The 24,327-nt window shown below is 37.1% G+C and overlaps 4 protein-coding genes across 12 annotated transcripts; 1 reads left to right on the forward strand and 3 right to left on the reverse strand.

The window, feature by feature from the left end:
• Positions 1-84: 84 nt before the first annotated feature.
• LOC148906114 (uncharacterized) lies at positions 85-5,750 on the reverse strand. Its single transcript, XM_089039476.1, has one exon. The coding sequence runs from the start codon at positions 5,748-5,750 to the stop codon at positions 5,109-5,111; it is 642 nt and encodes a 213-aa protein (XP_088895602.1). The 3' UTR covers positions 85-5,108.
• On the reverse strand, positions 85-16,473 carry LOC116301485 (uncharacterized). Of its 9 annotated transcripts, none has more exons than XR_016121605.1 (5): positions 16,203-16,473; positions 14,834-14,957; positions 7,885-12,492; positions 6,108-6,611; positions 85-4,195 (listed from the first exon to the last, which is right to left on the reverse strand). XR_016121605.1 is itself a non-coding variant. In XM_089039473.1 (5 exons), the coding sequence occupies exon 4, from the start codon at positions 12,221-12,223 to the stop codon at positions 7,889-7,891; it is 4,335 nt and encodes a 1,444-aa protein (XP_088895599.1). In that variant the 5' UTR covers positions 12,224-12,492; positions 14,291-14,337; positions 14,834-14,957; positions 16,203-16,473; the 3' UTR covers positions 85-4,195; positions 7,885-7,888. The 9 variants fall into 9 exon arrangements, 8 of the variants coding, with proteins under 8 accessions (XP_088895599.1, XP_088895596.1, XP_088895595.1 ...); XM_089039473.1 differs by lacking the exon at positions 6,108-6,611 and adding an exon at positions 14,291-14,337; XM_089039470.1 differs by lacking the exon at positions 6,108-6,611 and adding an exon at positions 15,785-15,828.
• A 588-nt stretch (positions 16,474-17,061) lies between these two features.
• LOC148906115 (uncharacterized) lies at positions 17,062-17,727 on the reverse strand. The gene has a single exon (XM_089039396.1). It carries the CDS (start codon positions 17,725-17,727, stop codon positions 17,062-17,064), a length of 666 nt encoding a protein of 221 aa, XP_088895522.1.
• A 1,422-nt stretch (positions 17,728-19,149) lies between these two features.
• Positions 19,150-24,294, forward strand: LOC148906116 (RING finger protein 141-like). The gene is made up of 7 exons (XM_089039518.1): positions 19,150-19,356; positions 20,208-20,232; positions 20,508-20,616; positions 21,059-21,208; positions 22,047-22,111; positions 22,444-22,563; positions 22,866-24,294. The coding sequence occupies exons 1-7, from the start codon at positions 19,263-19,265 to the stop codon at positions 23,005-23,007; spliced, it is 705 nt and encodes a 234-aa protein (XP_088895644.1). The 5' UTR covers positions 19,150-19,262; the 3' UTR covers positions 23,008-24,294.
• Positions 24,295-24,327: the final 33 nt, after the last annotated feature.

Raw genomic sequence — 24,327 nt, forward strand, 5'->3', positions numbered from 1 at the left:
CCCCCCCCCCCCCCCCCCCCCCCGCCCCCCTCCCGATAAATCCCTCACTGTATCCGGCCACTGAATACCGACGGAAAAAGGCACTTGTCGTTCTACGTCATATATTTAATATAATTAATTTCTATTAACTATAAAGCATAATACTTTTATCTTACCTCATTTACGACTGTTATGTCTTACCGCATTCCCTCCCAAAAGACTAACAGTAAAATACTCTGAAAGACTCCTACTGGAAAAGCTATCGTATAGAATGAAGTCACTAAACACGTGCAATAGATATTAGACTAATACACATTAGTAGACCGCCCTAATTCCATTGTTTTCATTTGTGTCTATATGACTAGAGTGAAGTCACTAAACCCATGCAATAGATATTACTAGACTTATACACTTTAGTAGACCCTAATTCCATTGTTTTCTTTTGTGTCTATTTGACTATTACACGTTGACTAGTATTTTTTATGATCATGGGTTAAATGCCTTAACTCTACTAGTAGATAATGGTAATGTCTATTACTACTGTAACCTTTTACAGCAGCCAGTAATGATTATTATTATCAGCACCACTGTGCCATACCTTAGTAAAGTATAAAGGCTGTCTACAATATAATAGTGAATAATGGTAATATCTATTACTACTGTAACCTTTTACATCAGCCAGTAATGATTATTATTAGCACGCACCACTGTGCCATACCTTAGTAAAGTATAAAGGCTGTCTACAATATACTAGTGGATAATGGTAATATCTATTACTACTGTAAGTAATGATTATTATTATTATTAGCACCACTGTGCCATACCCTAGTAAAGTATAAAGGCTCTCTACAATATACTAGTGGATAATGGTAATGTCTATTACTACTGTAACCTTTTACATCAGCCAGTAATGTCTATTATTAGCACCACTGTGCCATACCTTAGTAAAGTATAAAGGCTCTCTACAATATACTAGTGAATAATGGTAATATCTATTACTATTGTAACCTTTCATTACATCAGCCAGTAATGTCTATTATTAGCACCACTGTGCCATACCTTAGTAAAGTATAAGGGCTCTCTACAATATACTAGTGAATAATGGTAATATCTATTACTACTGTAACCTTTTACATCAGCCAGTAATGTCTATTATTAGCACCACTGTGCCATACCTTAGTAAAGTATAAAGGCTGTCTACAATATACTAGTGGATATTGGTAATATCTATTACTACTGTAACCTTTCATTACATCAGCCAGTAATGTCTATTATTAGCATGCACCACTGTGCCATACCTTAGTAAAGTATAAAGGCTGTCTACAATATAATAGTGGATAATGGTAATATCTATTACTACTGTAACCTTTTACATCAGCCAGCAATGTCTATTATTAGCACCACTGTGCCATACCTTAGTAAAGTATAAAGGCTGTCTACAATATAATAGTGGATAATGGTAATATCTATTACTACTGTAACCTTTTACATCAGCCAGTAATGTCTATTATTAGCACCACTGTGCCATACCTTAGTAAAGTATAAAGGCTGTCTACAATATACTAGTGAATAATGGTAATATCTATTACTACTGTAACCTTTCATTACATCAGCCAGTAATGTCTATTATTAGCATGCACCACTGTGCCATACATTCGTAAAGTATAAAGGCTCTCTACAATATACTAGTGGATACTGGTAATATCTATTACTACTGTAACCTTTTACATCAGCCAGTAATGATTATTATTAGCACCACTGTGCCATACCTTAGTAAAGTATAAAGGCTGTCTACAATATACTAGTGGATAATGGTAATATCTATTACTACTGTAACCTTTTACATCAGCCAGTAATGATTATTATTAGCACCACTGTGCCATACCTTAGTAAAGTATAAAGGCTCTCTACAATATACTAGTGAATATTGGTAATATCTATTACTACTGTAACCTTTTACATCGATCAGCCAGTAATGTCTATTATTAGCACCACTGTGCCATACCTTAGTAAAGTATAAAGGCAGTCTACAATATAATAGTGGATAATGGTAATATCTATTACTACTGTAACCTTTTACATCAGCCAGTAATGTCTATTATTAGCACCACTGTGCCATACCTTAGTAAAGTATAAAGGCTCTCTACAATATAATAGTTGATATTAAAAATTATAACCTGTTGATGATGATGGTGATGATAATGACGTTGGTGGTGGTAAAGGGTGGTGATAATGATGGTGATGGTGATGATGTAATTGATGTTGGTGATGGTAATGTTGATGATGATGATGTTGATGATGGTTATGATAAAGATGTTGATGATGGTGATGATTATGACGATAGTGGTGATAAAGGGTGGTGATGATGATTGTGATGATGATGATGGTGATGGTATTAATGATGATGATAATAATGATGAATTCCTGTACAATCTTTAAATAACTACAATTGTTCTATACTGTAATTTTCTATAAAAAAGGTATAACAAAACTAATTGTAAACCACAGAATAATTAGCAAACATTAATTAACTAATTAATTAATTCACTTTCATTGGTAGTGAAAACCAGTCTTATCTTTTGATTATTGACATTATGTGCAATCTGTCCTCTAGGTTGTATCAGTACCATCCAACTTGTGGCAGTGTACTACCATATCATCAGTCTTATCTTATGATTATTGACATTATGTGCAATCTGTCCTCTAGGTTGTATCAGTACCATCCAACTTGTGGCAGTGTACTAACATATCATCAGTCTTATCTTTTGATTATTGTCATTATGTGCAATCTGTCCTCTAGGTTGTATCAGTACCATCCAACTTGTAGCAGTGTACTAACATATCACCAGTCTTATCTTTTGATTATTGACATTATGTGCAATCTGTCCTCTAGGTTGTATCAGTACCATCCAACTTGTGGCAGTGTACTAACATATCATCAGTCTTATCTTATGATTATTAACATTATGTGCAATCTCTCCTCTAGGTTGTATCAGTACCATCCAACTTGTGGCAGTGTACTAACATATCATCAGTCTTATCTTATGATTATTGACATTATGTGCAATCTGTCCTCTAGGTTGTATCAGTACCATCCAACTTGTAGCAGTGTACTACCATATCATCAGTCTTATCTTATGATTATTGACATTATGTGCAATCTGTCCTCTAGGTTGTATCAGTACCATCCAACTTGTGGCAGTGTACTACTATATCATCAGTCTTATCTTATGATTATTGACATTATGTGCAATCTGTCCTCTAGGTTGTATCAGTACCATCCAACTTGTGGCAGTGTACTACTATATCATCAGTCTTATCTTATGATTATTGACATTATGTGCAATCTGTCCTCTAGGTTGTATCAGTACCATCCAACTTGTGGCAGTGTACTAACATATCATCAGTCTTATCTTATGATTATTGACATTATGTGCAATCTGTCCTCTAGGTTGTATCAGTACCATCCAACTTGTAGCAGTGTACTACTATATCATCAGTCTTATCTTATGATTATTGACATTATGTGCAATCTGTCCTCTAGGTTGTATCAGTACCATCCAACTTGTGGCAGTGTACTAACATATCATCAGTCTTATCTTTTGATTATTGACATTATGTGCAATCTGTCCTCTAGGTTGTATCAGTACCATCCAACTTGTAGCAGTGTACTAACATATCATCAGGCTTATCTTTTGATCATTGACATTATGTGCAATCTGTCCTCTAGGTTGTATCAGTACCATCCAACTTGTGGCAGTGTACTACCATATCATCAGTCTTATCTTATGATTATTGACATTATGTGCAATCTGTCCTCTAGGTTGTATCAGTACCATCCAACTTGTAGCAGTGTACTAACATATCATCAGTCTTATCTTTTGATTATTGACATTATGTGCAATCTGTCCTCTAGGTTGTATCAGTACCATCCAACTTGTAGCAGTGTACTACCATATCATCAGTCTTATCTTATGATTATTGACATTATGTGCAATCTGTCCTCTAGGTTGTATCAGTACCATCCAACTTGTAGCAGTGTACTAACATATCATCAGTCTTATCTTATGATTATTGACATTATGTGCAATCTCTCCTCTAGGTTGTATCAGTACCATCCAACTTGTAGCAGTGTACTACCATATCATCAGGTGACAGCGTTAACAGCAATCCCCTGTGTGATGATTTATAATCGCTGCTGTTTGTTCCACACAACCTAAGATAATTTACAAGAACAACTTAGTCACTCATTCTTAGTTAACGGGACCAAGTCGACTTAAAATAGATTGAAAAATGAAGTATGCTGGAACGACTCGAAAATAGCCTTATATTAATGTATACTATCTAAAAATGCATTTTTCAAAATTGTTCATCTATATCTACAAAAGAAAAAAAGTTGCATCTGTTTTCATACAACCTTCTTGTCTCTTAGGAGAAGGAAAGTTTTCTAACCCCTGGTTTTAAATATACAAGTCCAAGGTAGTGTTTTCGTTAATTTTGGTTTCATTTTATTGTTTTATTTGTAACTCTATGATGTCAGTAACAGAAAACAATATACAACAGCTTGAACTCCTCTTAAAAATGGAAAAAAATCACAAATGCTGTTGAAAATTTCTTGTACGATTTACAGATAATTGAATGTCCTTCCATATTTTTTCCCTAATCTCAACTTCCAGAGGAGTTAAGATTCAATCTCGATGCGTAATTTTGTCTAAAACGTCAATAATTCAAATAAAAGTAGGATGGTTTTGATCAGACGCTATAATAAAGTAGAGGCTTGAATTGTATCTTGGTAACGTAAATGACCCCTGACGTAACGTAAACGACATATGCTCGTATGCACACATATGGATTTCAAACTGCGTTCATTATGAAAAAACGCACGACTCTAGAAGATTATAAGATGTAATAAACAGCTGTTTGACTATTAAACTAACTTACATGTTTCCTATTTTAAGTAACGTAAATGACCATATGATCAATAGCAAAACGCAACAGGTTTACTTGAGAAGAACACTTGATTATGTTAACATGAATTACTTTTGTAATGACTTCTATGATTTATATTCCCCCTAAAAACGATATTTGTTATTAAATTGTAACAAACGACCTCATATAATATAAACGTTTTAAGGAAGACGGAAGCGTGTCTCGATGAGTTCAAGTGTTGCAGAGGACAGACGGTAGGACTTGCGAGTCTTGCCGATCTGTGTGGGTTGCTCTATAACACATATTATAGAAGCTCTTGGGACCCACAGTACATCTTCTCGGGTTGGCCATCGAAAACTTAATGCTTGGGGGTTCTTTCCACTCCTTGTCATGAAGGTTAACAACAGCTCGCCGTCATTTGCATCCACTTCCTGCACTTTGCCAATGTACCATTCTCCGTCATATGAGGCTGCAACAAAATCATCGATCTTCACCACAAGCTCGTTGTGAACACTTGACGTGCTAGGCTGTCGTAGAATGGCTGCTTTCCAAGAACACTGGCTGTCTTGAGGATTCGCTAAACAGCTATCGCAGTAGCAAGAAGTGGTTCTGGTGATAACTTTGTGAGGTGCCACAGCTGCAACTGCATGAAGAGTCATTGTACCCGGGACCGGCTGCGCATCACTGTACCTTTCCAGCTTTGCACTGGCTTCTTCAAAATCAGCTTTGGAGTAGAACATATATTTAACACTTGTGGTGCTCTCTGCTTGAGTAGCCCAAGCAAAGAAGCCTTGGGCATCTTCGATGGCCACTTTTCCAGATCTTACTGCTTCATCAGCCATCCTCTTGGCTGCTCCACCCACACCATCACACGGACCTTTTCCATGCCCAGCCTCGAAATAATTCCATCTTGCTGGAACCCCAAACTCTTCAGTATGGTAAATGGAAATGGAAGCCACCAAACTAAGATATAATTATTTTGATATCTTAACAGAGGGGCCAACCATATGCCTTATTTTCACTCCCATACACAAAAGTTCATTTACGTTACCGGACAATTCGTTTACGTTACCACACGAAAGACACGTGCTAGAACACCCTGTGAACATGGATCACTATGAAATAGGCAATGCATATACAGCCAGACTCCTCCTGGACATTTCACTGTCACTAAATAACATATATATCTAGCTTCTTACCTGAAATAAGCAGCCTGAACCGTAGAAAGTCGAAGTTTTGTAGATTGAGAGGACAAGCCTTATGTTGCAATCGCAAAGGGTGACGAAGAAAAGACTTCAAATGTGTTTAGTAACTCGTTAACAAATGATATGATACCCAAGCAAAATAATCCTTTCTAATTAGTTATGTCATCTTGCTTGTGTGTGGTCCATTAACCAACTTTAATATGATAAGCAAACTCTATGGTCATTTACGTTACGGTAACGTAATGTGACACTGGTAACTGTCAACCAACTTCCTCAAAAAGCTGTTATCACTTCAAAGTAATACTATCACGTTTGGATAACACAAGGTTTGTTTGCAGTGTAACGCCATTGATATCAGTTAATTCAGCTTTTGAGTGCCTTGTATATGACCTTGACCAGCGTAACGTAAATGACTTCCAGTAGAAAATAGGGGTAACCGAAGTGGCAATGGGCTGAAATATACTTAGATCGTTTCTTTCATTGAAAACATTCTTCATCCTATTGGATATATAACAGATAAAGGCGTTTAAAATACGGTTTAAGTTTGGGCAATCATTTTGACTTAATTTTTTTTAGACATTTTAACATTTGGTAACGTAAACGACCAAAATTCATGCGACTCCAATGTCAAGGGCCGGTGTGTTAAGAGACCAGGCTCCATCCTCAATCTTGATAGCTCAAACGATAACCTACATATGAACCTTCAATTGCATTAAAAACTAGAAGTAACAAAAAGCTAGGAATTGTTTTTTTTTTTAAGTTTAAATTTTAATTTTATCCCGTGCGACATTCATTTCCGTCCACTCTTACAATGTTCGAGGGTCAAGAAAATTGCCCCTCGCTGCGGAACGTGTGCAAAATCCGTTTTTAGGTGTGGCCGTAAGCCTAAAACTCTTCAAATAAATCGCAAACCACTAGAATTAAAAAATATACACGAAAAGATAGTGATCTATTAATGTGCGACATCAAATGGTCCCGTTAACTAAGAATGAGTGTTAGTAAGGACTAAAGTTGGAGAGTACAATTGTCTGCTTGCTTGTTATCAGTTTTTTGTTTTGTTTTGTTTGAAATTCACTTTGTATTTTAAAATTTGCTTCATTTTACAGTTTCGTTTCTTTTTGATTTCTTCTCTGTTTTTTATTTGTTGTTTTGTTTTGTTCCGTTTTGTTTATATATTTTTTTGCTTTCTAATTTTTATTTCATTTTTTCGTGTTTTATTTTTTTCATTCGTTAAGTCTTTTTCTTTGGTTTGTTTCATTTTTTTGGTTAGTCATATTTTCGTACTGTGATTGTTTTTTCCTAAGGTTAAGTTTGCCTTCTCCCTCCCAAAAAACTAACAGTAAAATTCTCTAAAAGACTCCTACTGGAAAAGCTATCGTATAGAGTGAAGTCACAAAGCCCGCGAAATTAGACGAATACACATTCGTAGACACTAATTCCATTGTTGTTTTGTTTTGTATCTATTTGACTATCACACGCTGACTAGCATTTTTCGGGTTAAATTAATGGCTTCACTCTAACTGCGTGATCAGTTGAAAACATCGTACGGACTATAATGACTAATCGGCTTCAATACCAGTTGTGTTCTTATATTTCAATCCATGTACGAGTAACGTTTTTAAAAGAAAATGTATTAACAACTTCAAATAATAATTGCATGCGTAAAAAAATCAATCAAAAAGATCAAAACTAATCAGTCTATAGGTTTGAAAATGATACATGTTAATAACTGGACAACTTGAAAGTCAGTTTTTATGCATATTTACTTTACCTTGTTACTTCTTGTTCATGGTGGATTTGATATCCTCTCTTGTCTGGTCCCAGCCATGAGTGGTTACAACCTTGTAGACTTCAATCACAAGAGCAGGAAAATATCCCAGAAACACGAAGTCGTCAAACAGCAACTGTTCAATTGTTACTACTGGCACAAACGTAAACGTTTTCTCTTGGTAGTGTTCGTATACATTTCGTATGAAACGTAGTAACTCCACTGCAGACGAGGTGCCGTATTTCTTTCTCCCTTTTCCTGCTATCATGCTAGTGTAAATATTGGGCATGTGCAGATACCCAGAACCATTCCACCTTTCATGCCTACTTATGGTACAGAATCTCAGATCTAGATCTGTCTCGACTAGGGTCAAAGGTAACTTCCTCTTTGAACGTGGACACTGGAATTCTGTCTGATTACCAACAGCTGCTAGGAAATCCTTCTTCTTTGCATTTGTCCAGAACAAAGGATGTTCTAGTGCATCTTCTGCACTTGGCCGATTCCCTTCATTGCTTTGAAGCATCCTCTTTAGCAGGTGAGTGGCTTCAGGAGAAATAGCGTTATCCCATCCTTCCATTCTGTCATTCAAGATGTTGGCTTCTGTTTCCATAGCAACTTGCAGTTCACTTTTATTTGCACAATTAGTGGGATTAAATGGGTGTTTTTGACCCGAAAGGATGTAGTGAAGGATCAGTCCACACGAAAACATGTCTGATGCTGGATTAAAACATTTTTTGTCGACTTTGTTCGTCTTGGACTTAAATACTTCGGGAGCAATCCAACATCTAGTACCAGCATTCGTACCATACACTGTGGTAGACACACTATCAATAGTACGGCTTAAACCAAAGTCTGCAATTTTTAAACACACATGTTTTGGATGACGTTTATAAAGAATATTTTGAGGCTTGAGGTCGCGATGAAGGACCTTTTTTTCATGTAAAAACTTTAACCCCATAACTACATCTCTACAGAGAAGAGTGGATTGGGTGGCAACAGTTATGGATCCATTAAGATACTCCTGCAGATTTCCCTCCATCAGTTCCAAAGCTATGTATGAAAACTCTTTATCTTCAAAGAAGGATAAATAACGAACAACTTGTTCACAGTCAGCAAGAGCGGTGAGATGTGATATTTCTCGCTTGTCTTGTGGTTGCTGCATACGCGATTTTACGATGCGTTTTATAGCCACTTCTCTTCCATCCTTCTCATTGATTCCAGCAAAAATATCACCAAACGATCCCCTTCCTATGGGGTCTGTGTGGTACCAAATTTGATCCACCATTTTAAACTCTTGTCGCCTAGCAACTTTGGCCAGTATGCCGTTATATTTCTTAGAAACGGCGGACCAAGGAATACGAATTGGACTTTCATTGATTTCTATGGGTTTCGTCAGAAGATCTTCAAGATAGGGGCAACCTTCTGCAATGTCGAGGCAAGACGTCCCAGAAGACGAGTCATACAAAAGAAGCTGCTTCGCAATTTCACAGTGAACAGAATCATTAGTCACTTGTTCTTCCTTTGGCTCTTCTTTTTCTTCCTCACTCTTTGATGACCTATCTTTTCTTCTTTTCTTTGAGGGTGGTTGCCCATCACTATTGCTTGGCTCTTCTTTTTCTTCCTCACTCTTTGATGACCTATCTTTTCTTCTTTTATTTGAGGGTGGTTGCCCATCACCATTGCTTGGCTCGTCTTTTTGATTTTGCTGAAAAGAATCTGGCTTCTCATTTTTAATGTTTTCACAGCAAAGACGAAGTGGTGAATCCAAAGAAAGATTACTTTTATTAGCTGATTCAAGGATGACTTCCACCAACTTGGTCTTCCAATGTGTATGACCAGATTTATCTTTACAAATGACGTTTAAAAACGAAAGCTTGACTTCATTCGTAGCGTAGTTTTCCTTGCAAGTAACTTCAAGCAACGTTCGAGCAAGAATAAAAGCTCCTGTTCGAATGAGAACACTCAAAACAGACTCGTCCTGCTTGTCAGCTGTCCATGGATCAAGTCCTCTTTCGAGAGCACTTCTCCAAAAGGCTTCTGGGTCTTCTGTAACATCAGGATAAAAATAATCCGATTTTAAACGAAAGTTTTCCAGCTTAGCTGCAACAAGGAGAGGTGAACACCCTGATGAATCCACATGCTTTGGGTTTGCTCCAGCACCTAACAACAACTTCACAGCGGTCCATGTTTTGCACAGATGCAAGGGAGTTTCTTCGTTCGCATTTCGCGGGTTGAGTACTGCTCCACATTTCAAAAGATGGCGCAAACTTTTTTGTAAAATGTCCTCAAACGACGTCTTGTAGTCTTCAGTTTCACAGCTTGCGTAATCTTGAGGCGATTTTAATGCAATGGATGCCCAAAGGTGCAGTGGTGAGTTTAACTGATTATCAGTGTTGTTCACAGCTTCTTTTGTAGACGTTAGTACCTTCAAAACTTCGATGAATACCCTTGAAACATCCTTTATTGAGGCTTCATCATTTAGTTCGCGGAGACTCTGGTGGATAAGCAAGATTATCCGATGAAAAACCGACTCGCCGTTCTGTGATGTGTCGTTGATACTACATCCATTGCTCAACAAAAATTTACAGACTTCTTCCAATCCCCTAATCGACTGCCATTTGTTGTTTCTACAAACATCTTTCCAGATATCCGATGACAAACAAAACAATAAAGGCGACTGACGTTGGTGGTTTTTCACACTGAATATCGCCCCAAACTCCTTGAGCTTCTTGCATATACTCATGACGGTTACTTGTGTTACGCCCAAAAGTGGTAGAATGGTCACATAGTGAAGAGCTGTATTTCCATTTGAATCAGCAGCCATGGGATTGGCACCCAGTTTGTTGAGCAAGAAAAGAATAGACGGCACATCAATCATGTTTTGGCCTGCGTTTATCAATGACCTAATCTTGTCAATGGCCATTTTCCCATACTGACTTGAACATCGATCTCGAGCGAAAGTCAAAACATCTAAAACATTTGTTTTGTTAAAAAATATGTTTGGCTTTGGCAAATGAGGAGAACCATTGTCAGACAACACTGACAGAGGAGCTTGACAATAGAGTATGTCCAACGTTGCGAGAGCCAACGCTTTCAGATGTTGCGGTTTTTGAAATATCTCAGTAGACTTACGTAGCATAGATTCTACACTGCTGTTTGTGACTATGCAGTTTTCGACGAAGAAAGAAAACATGCTTACATTGCAGCTGTCTTGTAATTGAATATTGCCTCCATTCTTAATAAGATTCCGAGCTTTTGTTGCATTAAATTCTCCTACAGCATAGAAAAGTGGAGTTCTGCCATAACGATCTCTTGAATTTGCGGAAAATTCATAATTCACAATCAAGTCGTCCAAAATCTCGCCATCGGCAAAAAACACAGCAGTTTTGCCCTCGTCATCAGTCGTGTTAAGATCAAAGCCCGCATTAGATAATGGCTGTAATACCTCTCCAAAGTTATATTCAGCAGCCAAAAACAAAACAGCTTTTGTATCAATTTCATCCAATTTAAACTGAGCATCACAACCAATCAACCTACAAAGTACACCCATACATTGGTTCTTGTTAGCATGAAACACAGCAGTTTTGCCATTGTCATCAGTTGTGTTGAGATCAAAGCCCGCATCTGATAATGGCGTTACTACCCCAAGAAACAGGTCATTTTTAGCAGCATGAAACAAGACAGCTTTTCCATCAATTTCATCCAAGTTAAACTGAGCACCACAACCAATCAACTCACAAAGTGCACCCATACATTGGTTCTTGTTAGCATGAAACACAGCAGTTTTGCCCTCGTCATCAGTCGTGTTAAGATCAAGGCCCGCATCAGATAATAGCGTTACTACCTCTTCAAAGTCATATTCAGCAGCACAAAACAAAACAGCTTTTCCATCAATTTCATCCAAGTTAAACTGAGCACCACGACCAATCAACTCACAAAGTACACCCATACATTGGTTTTTGTCAGCATGAAACACAGCAGTTTTGCCCTCGTCATCAGCTGTGTTGAGGTCAAGGCCTTTCCAATGTAATTGGTGTACACAAAGCAAGTCCTTTTTAGCATCATGAAACAAGACAGCTTTTCCATCAATTTCATCCAAGTTAAACTGAGCATCACAAGCAATCAACTCACAAAGTGTATCCATACTGCGGTTCTTGTTAGCATGAAACACAGCAGTTTTGCCCTCGTCATCAGCTGTGTTGAGGTCAAACCCTCTACCTTTTAATTTCAATACTATCCTTTGGTAGTTATGTTTAGCAGCATATAACAAAGCAGCTGTTCCATCAATTTCATCCAAAATAAATTCTTCATCAATGAAAATCGACTCACAAATTTCAGCCATGGTGAAAAATGTACAGCATGAAACAGAGCAGTTTTGGCCCAAATTGAATATGCCTTACTTTACTTGGACAAATCTCTGGCATCTACATTCCCTTTAGAGTTTATCTCTTGACTAGTATCCAGTTGAGTATTTAATATTCTTATTAAAGCTATGGATTACGTCCATGCATTTCTCATGTCATTCTATGTCAAACAATCATTCCAAGGAATTTTGCCGGTCAGCTGAGCAGTCTTGACAAGAAATTATGGTTTAAAGAAGTAAATTCCAACCTACAAATACAAGCGCAGTGCAAAAAAAAAAAAATTATTTAAAGATTATTATGGCTCTCATCCAGCTTTACTAGACATGGACTGTTCTATACCTTATTCGAACTAATTTTCACGATTTAATTTCGCGATCTTCTCGATTCGTAAAAAATCGCGAAATAGACCAGTTTCGAATTCCAAATTACCGCTGTGTTCCTCGATTACAGACTCATTCACTCAAGGTTAACCTCGTATCAGTGTCTAAATATTCACAAATACCAACGGTAAAGTAAAGAATGCTCAACTTCAACAATACAATAACTCGACGGGCCTTGACTGGAACACGTGAATATTCTACACAAACTCGAGGCTAACCCTCAGCAAATAAGTCTATAATCAAGTAACACAGCAGTATTTTTGAATTCGAAACGGGTCTATTAAAGACCCGCGAAAAAAAGTTTACGCAAAAAACTAAAACACGCGTAGTTTTATACACTTCTATAATTGTATAAATCAATAAGTAACTGGGTTATAGGTATATACGGTAATTGTTATTTAAATCATAATGCAATAAATAATTTCAAAACGGTTTACTAAATCTGTATCTTTTACGCGAAATAAGTGCCCGCGAAAATTAGTACGAATAAAATAGCTTTATGCCATTCCACTGGGATTCCAATGTTAATGCATCACCATTTTCAACACCAAAGTCCTGTTATTCTTACTGTGCATGCGCATAAATGAAAAAAAAACCGAGACTCTGAGCAGCCCTAGCACATAGTAGCCAGCAATCCGGCTTAATATTGGCCCAGACGGCGTATAATGATGAATGGATAGCGCTAATCGATGCTGTTTTCCAATAAATTTTTATCCACTGGATAAGATTTATCCATCGAATAGTACTATCTACCCTACGTGCAACTTGCAGGCCCTGGTTAATACTGTGTATCTTCAAATTCAAACTATAGCTAAGTGCTTCCTTAATCAACTTTTTTTTTTAAATTTTTCTCTGTAACAAAATTCACTTATTGCAGCTAATTACAGCTGACTTGCCATTTCATCCATTTTCAAAGCATTTGTTATCATTTATTGCAAGGGCCCTTGTGATTGCTAGTGTGGGTTTCGAATCAATTATTTCAAGAAATATTCTAACCAATCACAGCTCACGAGAGTCTCTGGCATTTTGTCGAGCATGCGCAGTAAGAATGACATGCAGGACCCTGGGGTCGAGAGAGATGGAACAAAACCTGGTTAGCACACAGGAACCCAAAGCAAATATGCAGTTATTTTTCATGAAAATCAAAAGCTGCCGGGTATCTAGTATTTTGAGAATGGTTCCCGTCAGCTCACAACTTGACATCGTCTGCTATACAGTAAGAACCCGCAAGTAAGAACCTACATATTTTAGAGTTAGCCTAAACAGGTTCTTGTTAAATGGTGGTTAACACAACTTTAGGCTATCTAGGTTCTTATTTATGTAAAAACAAATAAAACCCAGCTACAAGATAAAATGGTAATCAGCCTATTTTTCAATCAACCCCACAGCAATTTTCATTTCTTAGGCTAAATAGGTTCTCGCTTAGGGGGGTTGAAATGACAAATTTGAGGCTAACAGGTTTTTATACTCGCGAGTTTTTACTCTTAATATGCCGCCGAACCTCGGGGAATGTGTATCTCTCAAATGTCTAATACCGAATTCACACATAAACGTGTTTAGTTAAACTATGTTTTCATTAGGAAAAAAATTGAGAAACTAGAAACCTAAAATATAATGAAACTTTGTAAAATATTATTAGAGCAAGACAAAGGATAGTTTACATACATTATTTCACCAAATATTGTGCAGTGTTCGTAGATAGTTTTTCAAACCTGTTTAGTTAAACCACTAGTTAAAACATGTTTAAGCCTCGGTGTGAATAGGGTATTAAGGTTTCCTATTCTAAACAAAGTTAGAAGACTTTGAATCCCTGACAGTTATTATTATATGTGATTTTTCGTGAAAATCAAAAGCTGCCGGGTATCTAGGATTTTAAAAAATCGATCCCGGGTGCCCTTATCTAGACACTTAGAAAAACTTATTTTCTCGATTTGTAGCCATTTCCAATATCCATAGTGTTAAGGGTAATAAATAACAAAGAAAATTTATTTTCAAAAAAGTTTAAATTTTGAAAATTCAACGAAGTTGAGCGGAGTTACGGAAAGTCAAAGTGCTTTCGATTTCTATATACTGTATTTTGCCGTGTTTACCAAGGGAGGTGGTTTGCCCTAAACGAAAGCGTGAAGTGACGAGATTAGATGTGGCTCTTTCGACAGTGCCTTTCAAAAAAATTTAAATATATAACCGGCATGACTTATTCCCACTTACCGGCGAAGAAGGATCTAATCTAATTCTTGATTATCCTTGGACCCAAAAACGTTTAGCAAACGACGACTTGTTTGACGATCATCTCCATGACATGCACATGCGTTCTGTTCAACCTCCTCTTTGACTGAAGAGCAAAGTGATTTACCTTATAAAAATACGCACAAAGAAACCTTAAAAGAAAGTTACATCTAACGGCTACATCTAACGCTGCTCTTTGGAAAGAATACCCAGGTTTACGACAAGCAAACGTTTCTCTTCTGTCGAGGCGGAAGTGAAAGTGCCTGGTTCACACGAGCAACGTAAACGCAAACGCAAGGAAATAAGTGTGAACTATAAACAAGCACTACTGCGAATGCGTAACCTAATTTACTTGCATTTGCGTTGCACATGTGAACATTCCTTGCTTTTGCGTTGCTCGTATGAACCAGGCTTACATAAATACTCGTATGCTAAAAGTCGGACTGGAATTGAAATTAAGATTGTTAATGACTTTCATCGTATGGTAGCATATATAAACGTTTTAACCTAAATGGCTTTCATTGTACACTGTCTTTAGAAACTTAGCTACTTAATTTAACATTACCTCAGATTCTTGAAAAATGATGAGACTAAGCCGTAAACTGTCTCACACAGGTATCACAGTCTACCCTGCTCCACTACAGGGTCTTGTTTTCTCAGAATTATTTATTTTTAGAACGCTTTCATTAGCTACCGCTAGCCAATCAGAGCATCAAATTTCCTCTTATGTCAGAATGTTTGTCTATTTGTTTGATGCTTGACCCCACCGTCAATCACAAAGTTGTCTGTAAAACTGCATTCTAAGGTTGCCTTGAAGCAAACTAACTTTAACTAACTTGGGTTGCGTTATATCTGTACTAATTATAAGGAACTTTAGCACTGATTTAACCATTTGATACTTTAACTCTACTTGGTAAAACGCTCGCCTCTCACCTCTGAGCAGCCTCCTCAGTTTGCAGATGTCCTTAGGGGCCGTCCTAAAAATCCCTTTCCATTTAAGGCCCCGTCCACACTATGCCGGATAAATTGGAATCCGAATTTTTATTTATTCGGTTAGGCCTACTATACCGTCCACACCAGTCCGGGCGAATCCGGAACAATTCTTCACCGAAAACGAATTTTCGAAATGGAACCGAATAAATAAAAATTCGGATTCAAATTTATCCGGCATAGTGTGGACGGGACCTAATTCTTGGAATTTGGGCAAACGAACAAAAACAAAAACAAAAAACAGAAAAAAGTTTTTGGCTTGGTTGGAGAAATAATGAAAAAATTCTTATCAGGCATGATCGTCAAATAAAAAAAGCAAACGAAAAAGTTTTTTATTTTCTGAAAGTCATAACTGTCTTACCTGAAAGAGTAAGACTATGATCCACTTCTTGTCCTTTTTGACTTGAGCATCGATTGAGCTATTTTATCAGTCCGACATCAGTCCACCAAAGCAACATGGATCTAACCGTGGTTCTTAACTATGCTTAAAAACTCCCCAAACTTTGTCTGTCGACGGCCTTAAGATAGTTAAGTTATAATTAGATCACTTTCAAAGTTCTAGGGCAAGAAATATCGAAAGAAATAGCGAACAACACCCATTCTTGATTGGACTTTCTGGAAAAGGACGCGAGAAAAAGTGAAAGCTGCAGTTGTATCAACATCACGCCATCTTACCTTTTTTGGTAATTCATTGTTCTGTATAGAGTGACGTCATTCGCGGGCTAAATGAATTTACTTCCGGGTTCAAACTAAAAGGTTTAGCACGTACAGCTTTGTCCTGCAGTTTTCTACACAGTAGAATTTGTCATTGAAAGTATTTTCGCTGCAGGATGAGCTGGATACGTTTTGTACATTTAAAAAAATCAATATTTCCGCAGTTTCTATGCAAGTTGGATCCGGAAATACGTCATGACTGTTTACTTCAGCAACAAGACTGCGGCCGTTTAGCACCACTGTGCCATGTCTTAGCAAAATATAATGATAATAATAATAATAATTTAATCACTTATTGTGCGCGCCTTCCATACAATGATCATGCGCGCATTACAATAATAATATAATATATATATAGCTATATAACTATTTACAAATAAGATGAATAAATATATTGATGAATACTAAAAAAACTATCAAAATGCTAATTTAAAAAGGTGGGTCTTAAGATGGCGCTTAAACAAACTAACATCTTTAATGGCGCGAAGGTCTGCGGGAAGTGCGTTCTAGAGAACGGGTGCCGCCACAGCAAATGACCTGTCCCCCAATGTTTTCCTGGTCTTGCGATTAAATGGGGCAAGTAATAAACCTTTACTAGATCTTAAGTTATAACTCCCCTTATCCTTTATGTTGCTAGATATAAGCTCAGATATGTAATCAGGTGCGATACCATTAATAGCTTTGAAAACAAATAGCAATATCTTAAATAGCGTACGTTCTTTCACTGGTAGCCAGTGCAGATCAACTAATAGTGGTGTAATGTGACAATAACGAGGTGCGCAACAAATAAGTCTCGCGGCAGCGTTAAAAACGCGCTGCATTTTATTAAGCTGGCACGCTGGAAGACCATACAATAGGCCGTTGCAGTAATCAAGACGTGATGTTATAAAAGCATGAATAAGCGTAATAGCATCATCTTTGCTTAAGAACTTGCGTATTCGACTTATATTATGTAGATGGTAGAAAGCTGCGCCGCAGGTCTTGTTTATATGAGCAGACATACTTAGCGTTGAATCAAACCACGCGTCTAAGTTTCTTACGCACGATTTAGAATTGATTACTTCATTACCTACAGTAATACGGTTGATGTTAACTTTTGAAAGTTGCTGTTTAGTTCCAATTAATAGAAACTCTGTCTTATCCTCGTTCAACTTTAAATGATCGTTAGCCATCCAGGTACGAAGGTCATCGATGCAGCTACGCATTGCATTGATTGCGTTGTCGTCCTCACCTGGTGTGAAAGCCAGATATAATTACGTATCGTCAGCATAACAGTGAACGTTTGGAAGGTGTTTTTCCACTATATCAAACAGCTTGCTTGTGTATATTGTGAACAAGAGAGGTCCAAGACAGCTGCCTTGTGGTACCCCATGTTTGATTTTGAAGATATCTGAGATTCCTCCGTTAACAGCAATACGTTGACATCTGTTAGTTAGATACGAGGTGAACCATTTCAATGCATCTTCTACTACTCCAAACCTTGACATCAATCGATGTAAAAGAACATGATGTTGTACTGTATCAAATGCTGCACTTAAGTCTAATAGCACTAAGAGTGTGACCTTTTGTTCTTCCATATACATCAGTATGTCATTCTTCACTTTTATGAGAGCAGATTCAGTACTATGGTGCTGTTTGTATGCAGACTGGAGCTTCAGGTGCAGTCCATTTTTAGCTATGTGATTTTTCATTTGGTTACATGCGACTATATCGTAAATTGCTTACCGGACGAAAATTCTTGAATTCCACTTCATGCTTGCCAGGTTTAAGTAGAGGCCGTACGAGTGCGAGCTTCCAGTCAGATGGAAAGGTTCCAGATAGAAGAGATAAATTTATCAATCTGGTGATTACTGGCAAAAGAACATCTAACACCTGGAGTAGCACAGATGTAGGCAGAGGATCCAGAGGGCATGACTTTTGAGGAGCGTTTCTAATGAGCTGAGCAAGCTGGTCTGTCGTGATTGGCTCAAAGGCAGTGAGTGGCTCTCCATCAAACTCCTCGTGAGTATCAATAAGGTGATCATTGATGGTTATACCGTCACAGCTACGCAGAGAACTAGTGATTGTATCAATCTTTTGAATGAAGTAGTTGCCAAAGTTAGCAGCAAGAACATCAGGGGGTGTCTCATCTGGAAATAACACTTCAGAAGAGTCACATAAGAGAGTTCTCACAGTTTGGAAAAGTTTCCTTTGGTCTGACTGTTCTCCTCTATTAGCTGGGTGTAATACTCACGGCGTGCACCGTTCATGACGTGTGTTGCATAATTACGTGCTGTTTTGAAAGCCTGATAGTCTATTAAAGACTTAGAAGAGCGCCACTTTCTTTCCGCTTTCGTCTGTATCTTATTGCATTTTTGATGTCACAATTAAACCAGGGAACACGCTGTCTGTTAACCACAGTCTTAGTTTTAAGTGGGGCATGCTTGAATGACCCCTAAAGGCTTACAACGATGTACTAGTGGAATCAAGATGGTAACCTGTTCATGATCTTGTTGATGATCGGATGTTCGAAAGATTATTGGCATTGGGCTTCCTGTGGTTAACGCCGCATGCTATAAAGCTTGTAACTGCTGAACACTGCAGGCTCAGATAGCTGAACTCGAGTCGAAAACTAAACACCAAGCTAGAAACACAAAACAGGAAAAAATATCGCTTTTTAAAGGTTATAAAATGTCCGATCCTAGTTGAATGAGCCAGTTGTGAAGTAATGGGACAGCAGTATAGTTTTGCGACGAAGATTCTTCAAGATCATGCTTTGGTGCTTCGAGATTTAGCTGTTCTAAGCCATGTTGGTCTTCTTGGTAAATGATGTCATGTTTTTTTTTTTATATTTTATGATTTAATCCTCAATGATGTACTGGCTTTGATCTTTTAGCTTAAAGACGCGAATATTCTATTTCTTCGTACGAGAAATACGAAGTTAAGGGCATTCCAAGACTACCGAGTATTTTCGTTTTCTTATATTTTTTTCTTTTTGTTAAAAGACTGATAATAAGCTTATTAGACTTTTATCTCTTATTTGACTGAGTTTACAGTTAAGGGACTGTTAATTTTTTATGGGGAAGGGGGTGGTGAAATTTGCTTGGTAATCCATAAAAATACCAGATCCACCCTCTATGGTTCAACAAAATCGTTTTCCTACACTGTTTATTATAAAAGTGCTGTGTGACTGTGTCAACCCTCTTGAGCTGCCTTTTCATGTACCTCCCCTCCCCCAAGAGAAGTCCCACCTGAATGACCCCTCCCTAGTAAAAAATAAATAGCCCATATGAAAATTAACATTGTGTCATACCAGTTGCCCTTCCTCTGCAAAAATCAACATGTATTTGAGACTAAATTATATATTTATATAGTAATGATAAAAAGGTAAATTATACACTGTGAAAAGATGTTAGGACGTTAGTCCTTCTTTTACTCCGATGAAGGACTAGCGTCTGAAACGTCAGTTTTTTCATCTTTTCACGGTGTATAATTTACCTTTTTATCATTACTGTTTCATTAGAAACACTGATGCAGCTCACACTAGTTTTTAGCTAGTTATATCTTCTATATATTTATATGCATGCATAGAATATAGATATTTCGAGATATTTCATGTTTTTTTTATGGATATACATCTATCACTAACTTGATTTTTTCTTATTCTCTTCAGACACAGTGAAACACATCAACAAAGTGTAAGGAAAAATTGTTTTTTTCTTTTCATTTTTTGCACAAGTTTCTTTATAATTAACATCGTATGTCTTAGTATGTATTCCGTCATGGGAAAAAGAGATTAAGGCACTCCTCCCCAAATTAAAAAGTGCTCCTTACCCCCTCTCCACACCTTAAAAAGTGCTCCTTACCCCCTCTCCATACTTTAAAAGGTGCTCTGCCATCCCTGTATCCCCTACTTACTACTGCTTACTCCTACTTTAAATAGTAATCATAAATATTTCAATATTTGTTTCAGTTTGCAGAATTTCTCTGATGACAGCATACACCAAATCCTCTTTACCGTGAAGGAGCTATCTGACCATAATTATTTATGGAAAGCAACAGTTAGGATTTACTGTTTCAAGGTTTGTTTTTTCGCTAAAAAAATTAAACAAATTAGAATCAATCTCCAGCAATCAGAGATTTAAGTTCTGTAATATTCTCAGCAAACTTTTGAGCTCATGGGCTATAGCAACAGTAACTAAGAGGAGTCTGAGACGTGAAGAGATCTTTCTATCAAAGAAATAGAAAATGAGTGTGCATGCTGTATGCAGTTATAAAGCATGTGGGGACTGGCAGAACATGAAAGAATTGTTAGGGAAAGTATGATGCATATCAGAGTGCTTCTCATGTGTATGCTGTATGCTCTTATGATGCATTTGCTCCCAACCAATCAGAATGTGAGTTTTGTAACAATTATAGTATAACACAGCTCGAGCCATCTTGATAACAAATCATAACGAGTCTTTCAGAAGCTTTCATCGATGACTGGCTTAAAATTTACCTAAAGTGTGATTTAACTAACAGATAGAGAAAGCAAGTGGTATTATTAAGACCAGGAAGGTTCTGGATCTCCACCAGTTTTGTAAAGTCTACAGAGATGTTCTTAAACAAGTCAGATGTACGAAGTCATTAGATGAGGATGAACAGTGGGAGGAGGTTGACAAGAATGGCGAGGTATACATGCATTGTTAATAAAATATAATGTGCCTTGCCAATGGTTAGTTTGCTGTGTAGACTTGGTTTAGCACCTTTTTTATCAGAAGAAAAAGAGAACTTATTGATGCTTGAATAAAGGATCTTTCTATCCATTTATCCATCCATCCATCCATCCACCCACCCATCCATCCATCCATCCTATCCATCCATCCATCCATCCATCCATTCATCCATCCATCCATCCATCCATCCATCCATCCTATCCATCCTATCCATCCATCCACCCACCCACCCACCCATCCATCCATCCATCCTATCCATCCATCCATCCATCCATCCATCCATCCATCCATCCACCCACCCACCCATCCATCCATCCATCCATCTATCCATCCATCCATCCTTCCTTTCTTTCATCCATCATTTCAATCCCTCCATCCTTTCATCCATGTTTCCATTCATCCACCCATCCATCCACCCACCCCTCCATCCTATCCATCCATCCATCCATCCTTTCTTTTACCCATCATTTCAATCCCTCCATCCTTTTATCCTTGTTTCCATGCATCCACCCATCCACTGGGGAAACTCACATGTAAAAAGGGCAGGGATTCTCATTGAAAAAAATAATAAGTTGTACTCCTAAAGAAAGAGTTTAGGTGTGATTCTGGTTTAATTTTACCCCTAAAGGATACCACTTTGAAACACAAGATAAATCTTTTATAATTTTTGAAAATTTTTTGAGATGTGCTAAAAACCAACAGCTTTGGTCATCATCCCCGCCCTTTGTCATATGTGTGTACCCCTTCCCTGAGTGCATCCATTGATCTGTCTTGTTCAATACCGTTTATTTTAGACATACCAAAGAATAGATTTACAGCATGCAAGAGAAGCACTAACAGCATCAATGATCATTACCAGGTGAGTTCAACCAATCAAAACTGAGCTTACAGCTGAGTTAAAGCAATCAACACTGAGCTTACAGCTGAGTTTAACCATTCAACTCTGAGCTTACAGCTGGGTTTAACCAATCAAAACTGAGCTTACAGTTGAGTTCAACCAATCGACACTAAGCTTACAGCTGGATTCAACCAATCAACACTTAGCTTACAGCTGAGTTTAACCAATCAAAACTGAGCTTACAGCTGAATTCAACCAATCAACACTGAGCTTACAGCTGGGTTTAACCAATCAACATGGAGCTTATACCTTAGTGTATTGATGTAAATAGGTTATTATTATTTGTGTTTCAGAGTTGATGAAGCAATGGCTGAAGAAAGTGACTTAGAAGAGTGCTGTATATGCATGGAAAGGAAACCAGAAGTGATTCTTTCATGTGTGCATTCCTTTTGCAAAAACTGCATAGATACATGGTAAGAAGATTTTTCAAAATAAAATATGATGATATTGATCATTGGCGGTAATTATGAATCATAATGATGATGAGGATGATGATGATGAAAGTAAAGAAAAAAAAGTTGATAGTTTGATGGTGATGACAATGATGGTGAAAATGATGATGATAATTATAAAAGTGACTTCAGATGATATTTGATAGACATGGTTATTAGTTGTTGAATGGTAATCACTGCTTGTGATGATGATGATGACATCATCTGATGGTTGCCATGGCAATAATGGTGATGATAAAACATATAACATTGTTTTTTTTCAGGAGTGTTTCTCACGGCACTTGTCCCATCTGTCGTGACGAAGTAAATAATAAAGACTCATGGGAAATTCCTGATGCTCCTAGCAAAGGAGAAATTGCAAACTATGTCATGGGACTTGCCGAAGGAGCTGGCGAACATACATGACTCAGTAGAAATGATAAATAAGAGTATTTTATTAACACTAAATTTGTAATGAAACATTTTGCAGTCATGGTAACAGTGATTCTGTGCTAATATAATATTAGATAAAATTTCTAATATATATATGGCACCAAAAGAAATACTTAATTGACATGTTTAAATAAATAATAATATGGTTAAAGAGCCCTTTTAGAAATACCTCAAAAAATATTTTAGACTCAGATTAAACTCTAAAACAAGCTCTGGGTTGATCAAGGTTATGGCATGGCTACCTCAAAGATCTAACCTTGAATTAAATTCAGAGATGGATCGAACCTTGAAATAACCTCTTGGCTGATCCAAGTTAAACCAACTCGCAGAAACAACCTTGAAACAACCTTTGATCAAACTTGGAATTTAGCTTACCATGGGGGTTGGGGGGAACTTCTATATAACGAAGGGTGGGGAAGGTTGTATCTTTCGGGGGTTGAAATCTGAACTCCATTTTAGGGGTGAAAAGGAAAAAGCTGCTTGTTTTTAGCACATTTCAAAAAAAAAATTGTTTTAAATAACTTATTTTGGTCTCAAAGTAGTATCTATTAGGGCTAAAATCAAACCAGCTGTTAAATCAAGTTATCTGTTAAATTTATTTTTTTCTAAAATGGAGAACCCAGAGAAAAACAAATGAAAACACCAATAATTGATAACATCTGAGTTTGGAAATCAAACCGAAATCCCAAAAGTAAGAGGTGAGAGCCATCTCACTATGCCATGTGCTCTCTCATTCCCACATAGCATTTGCACAGCTGCTGTGCTAACAGATATAGATAGTTTAGTAAAACATTTAGCTATTTATTCACCAAAATAGTCCTTAGAAAACTTATTAATAATTCATGAAGGAAACACAATAGAAATCATGACCATGAAGGAGGTTTTATATCTGATATAGATTCGTCTTCATTTGCATAAACTTTAACTTGGATTTTCTCTATCAAACTTGGTTCATTTCGTAAAGAATTCGGTACAGTACGAGAACATACATCATGAGTTTTCTAAGCCGTTTAATAAACTTGCAGATCGTGTTTTATCGGCTGCGCCTCGTGTTTTATACCCGATAAAACACTCCTACTCGTTTATTAAACATTACTTAAAATGTACAATATACAAAGCTTAGTTTAACATTTATGTTTTTCCAGTGTTTTTTTATTGTTTAACATAAAAATCTAAAGGAAAAACGTTTAAATTTATTTTGCCTTTGTTATGATTAATTCTACATAACTTTAAATAAAATCGAATCTTTTATTGTTTTTATTCTGTGTTATTCATTTTTGTTGGTTTTGAGGT

Source organism: Actinia tenebrosa, unplaced genomic scaffold (genome assembly GCF_029948245.1).
Source record: "Actinia tenebrosa isolate PJP-AT-01 unplaced genomic scaffold, QUT_ActTen_1.0 PGA_scaffold6__47_contigs__length_16458017, whole genome shotgun sequence".
Taxonomy (NCBI): Eukaryota; Metazoa; Cnidaria; class Anthozoa; order Actiniaria; family Actiniidae; genus Actinia; species Actinia tenebrosa.

What these genes read in the sequence shown, in the direction of transcription:
- LOC148906114 (XM_089039476.1), bottom strand. Translation starts at nt 5,750, where the DNA reads ATGGCTGATGAAGCAGTAAGATCTGGAAAAGTGGCCATCGAAGATGCC.
- LOC116301485 (XM_089039474.1), bottom strand. Translation starts at nt 12,223, where the DNA reads ATGGCTGAAATTTGTGAGTCGATTTTCATTGATGAAGAATTTATTTTG.
- LOC148906115 (XM_089039396.1), bottom strand. Translation starts at nt 17,727, where the DNA reads ATGGCTAACGATCATTTAAAGTTGAACGAGGATAAGACAGAGTTTCTA.
- LOC148906116 (XM_089039518.1), top strand. Translation starts at nt 19,263, where the DNA reads ATGGGACAGCAGTATAGTTTTGCGACGAAGATTCTTCAAGATCATGCT. An exon ending in TTAGGATTTACTGTTTCAAG is followed by an intron (nt 20,617 to 21,058) that starts GTTTGTTTTTTC and finishes TTTAACTAACAG; the next exon opens with ATAGAGAAAGCAAGTGGTAT. An exon ending in AGGTTGACAAGAATGGCGAG is followed by an intron (nt 21,209 to 22,046) that starts GTATACATGCAT and finishes CGTTTATTTTAG; the next exon opens with ACATACCAAAGAATAGATTT.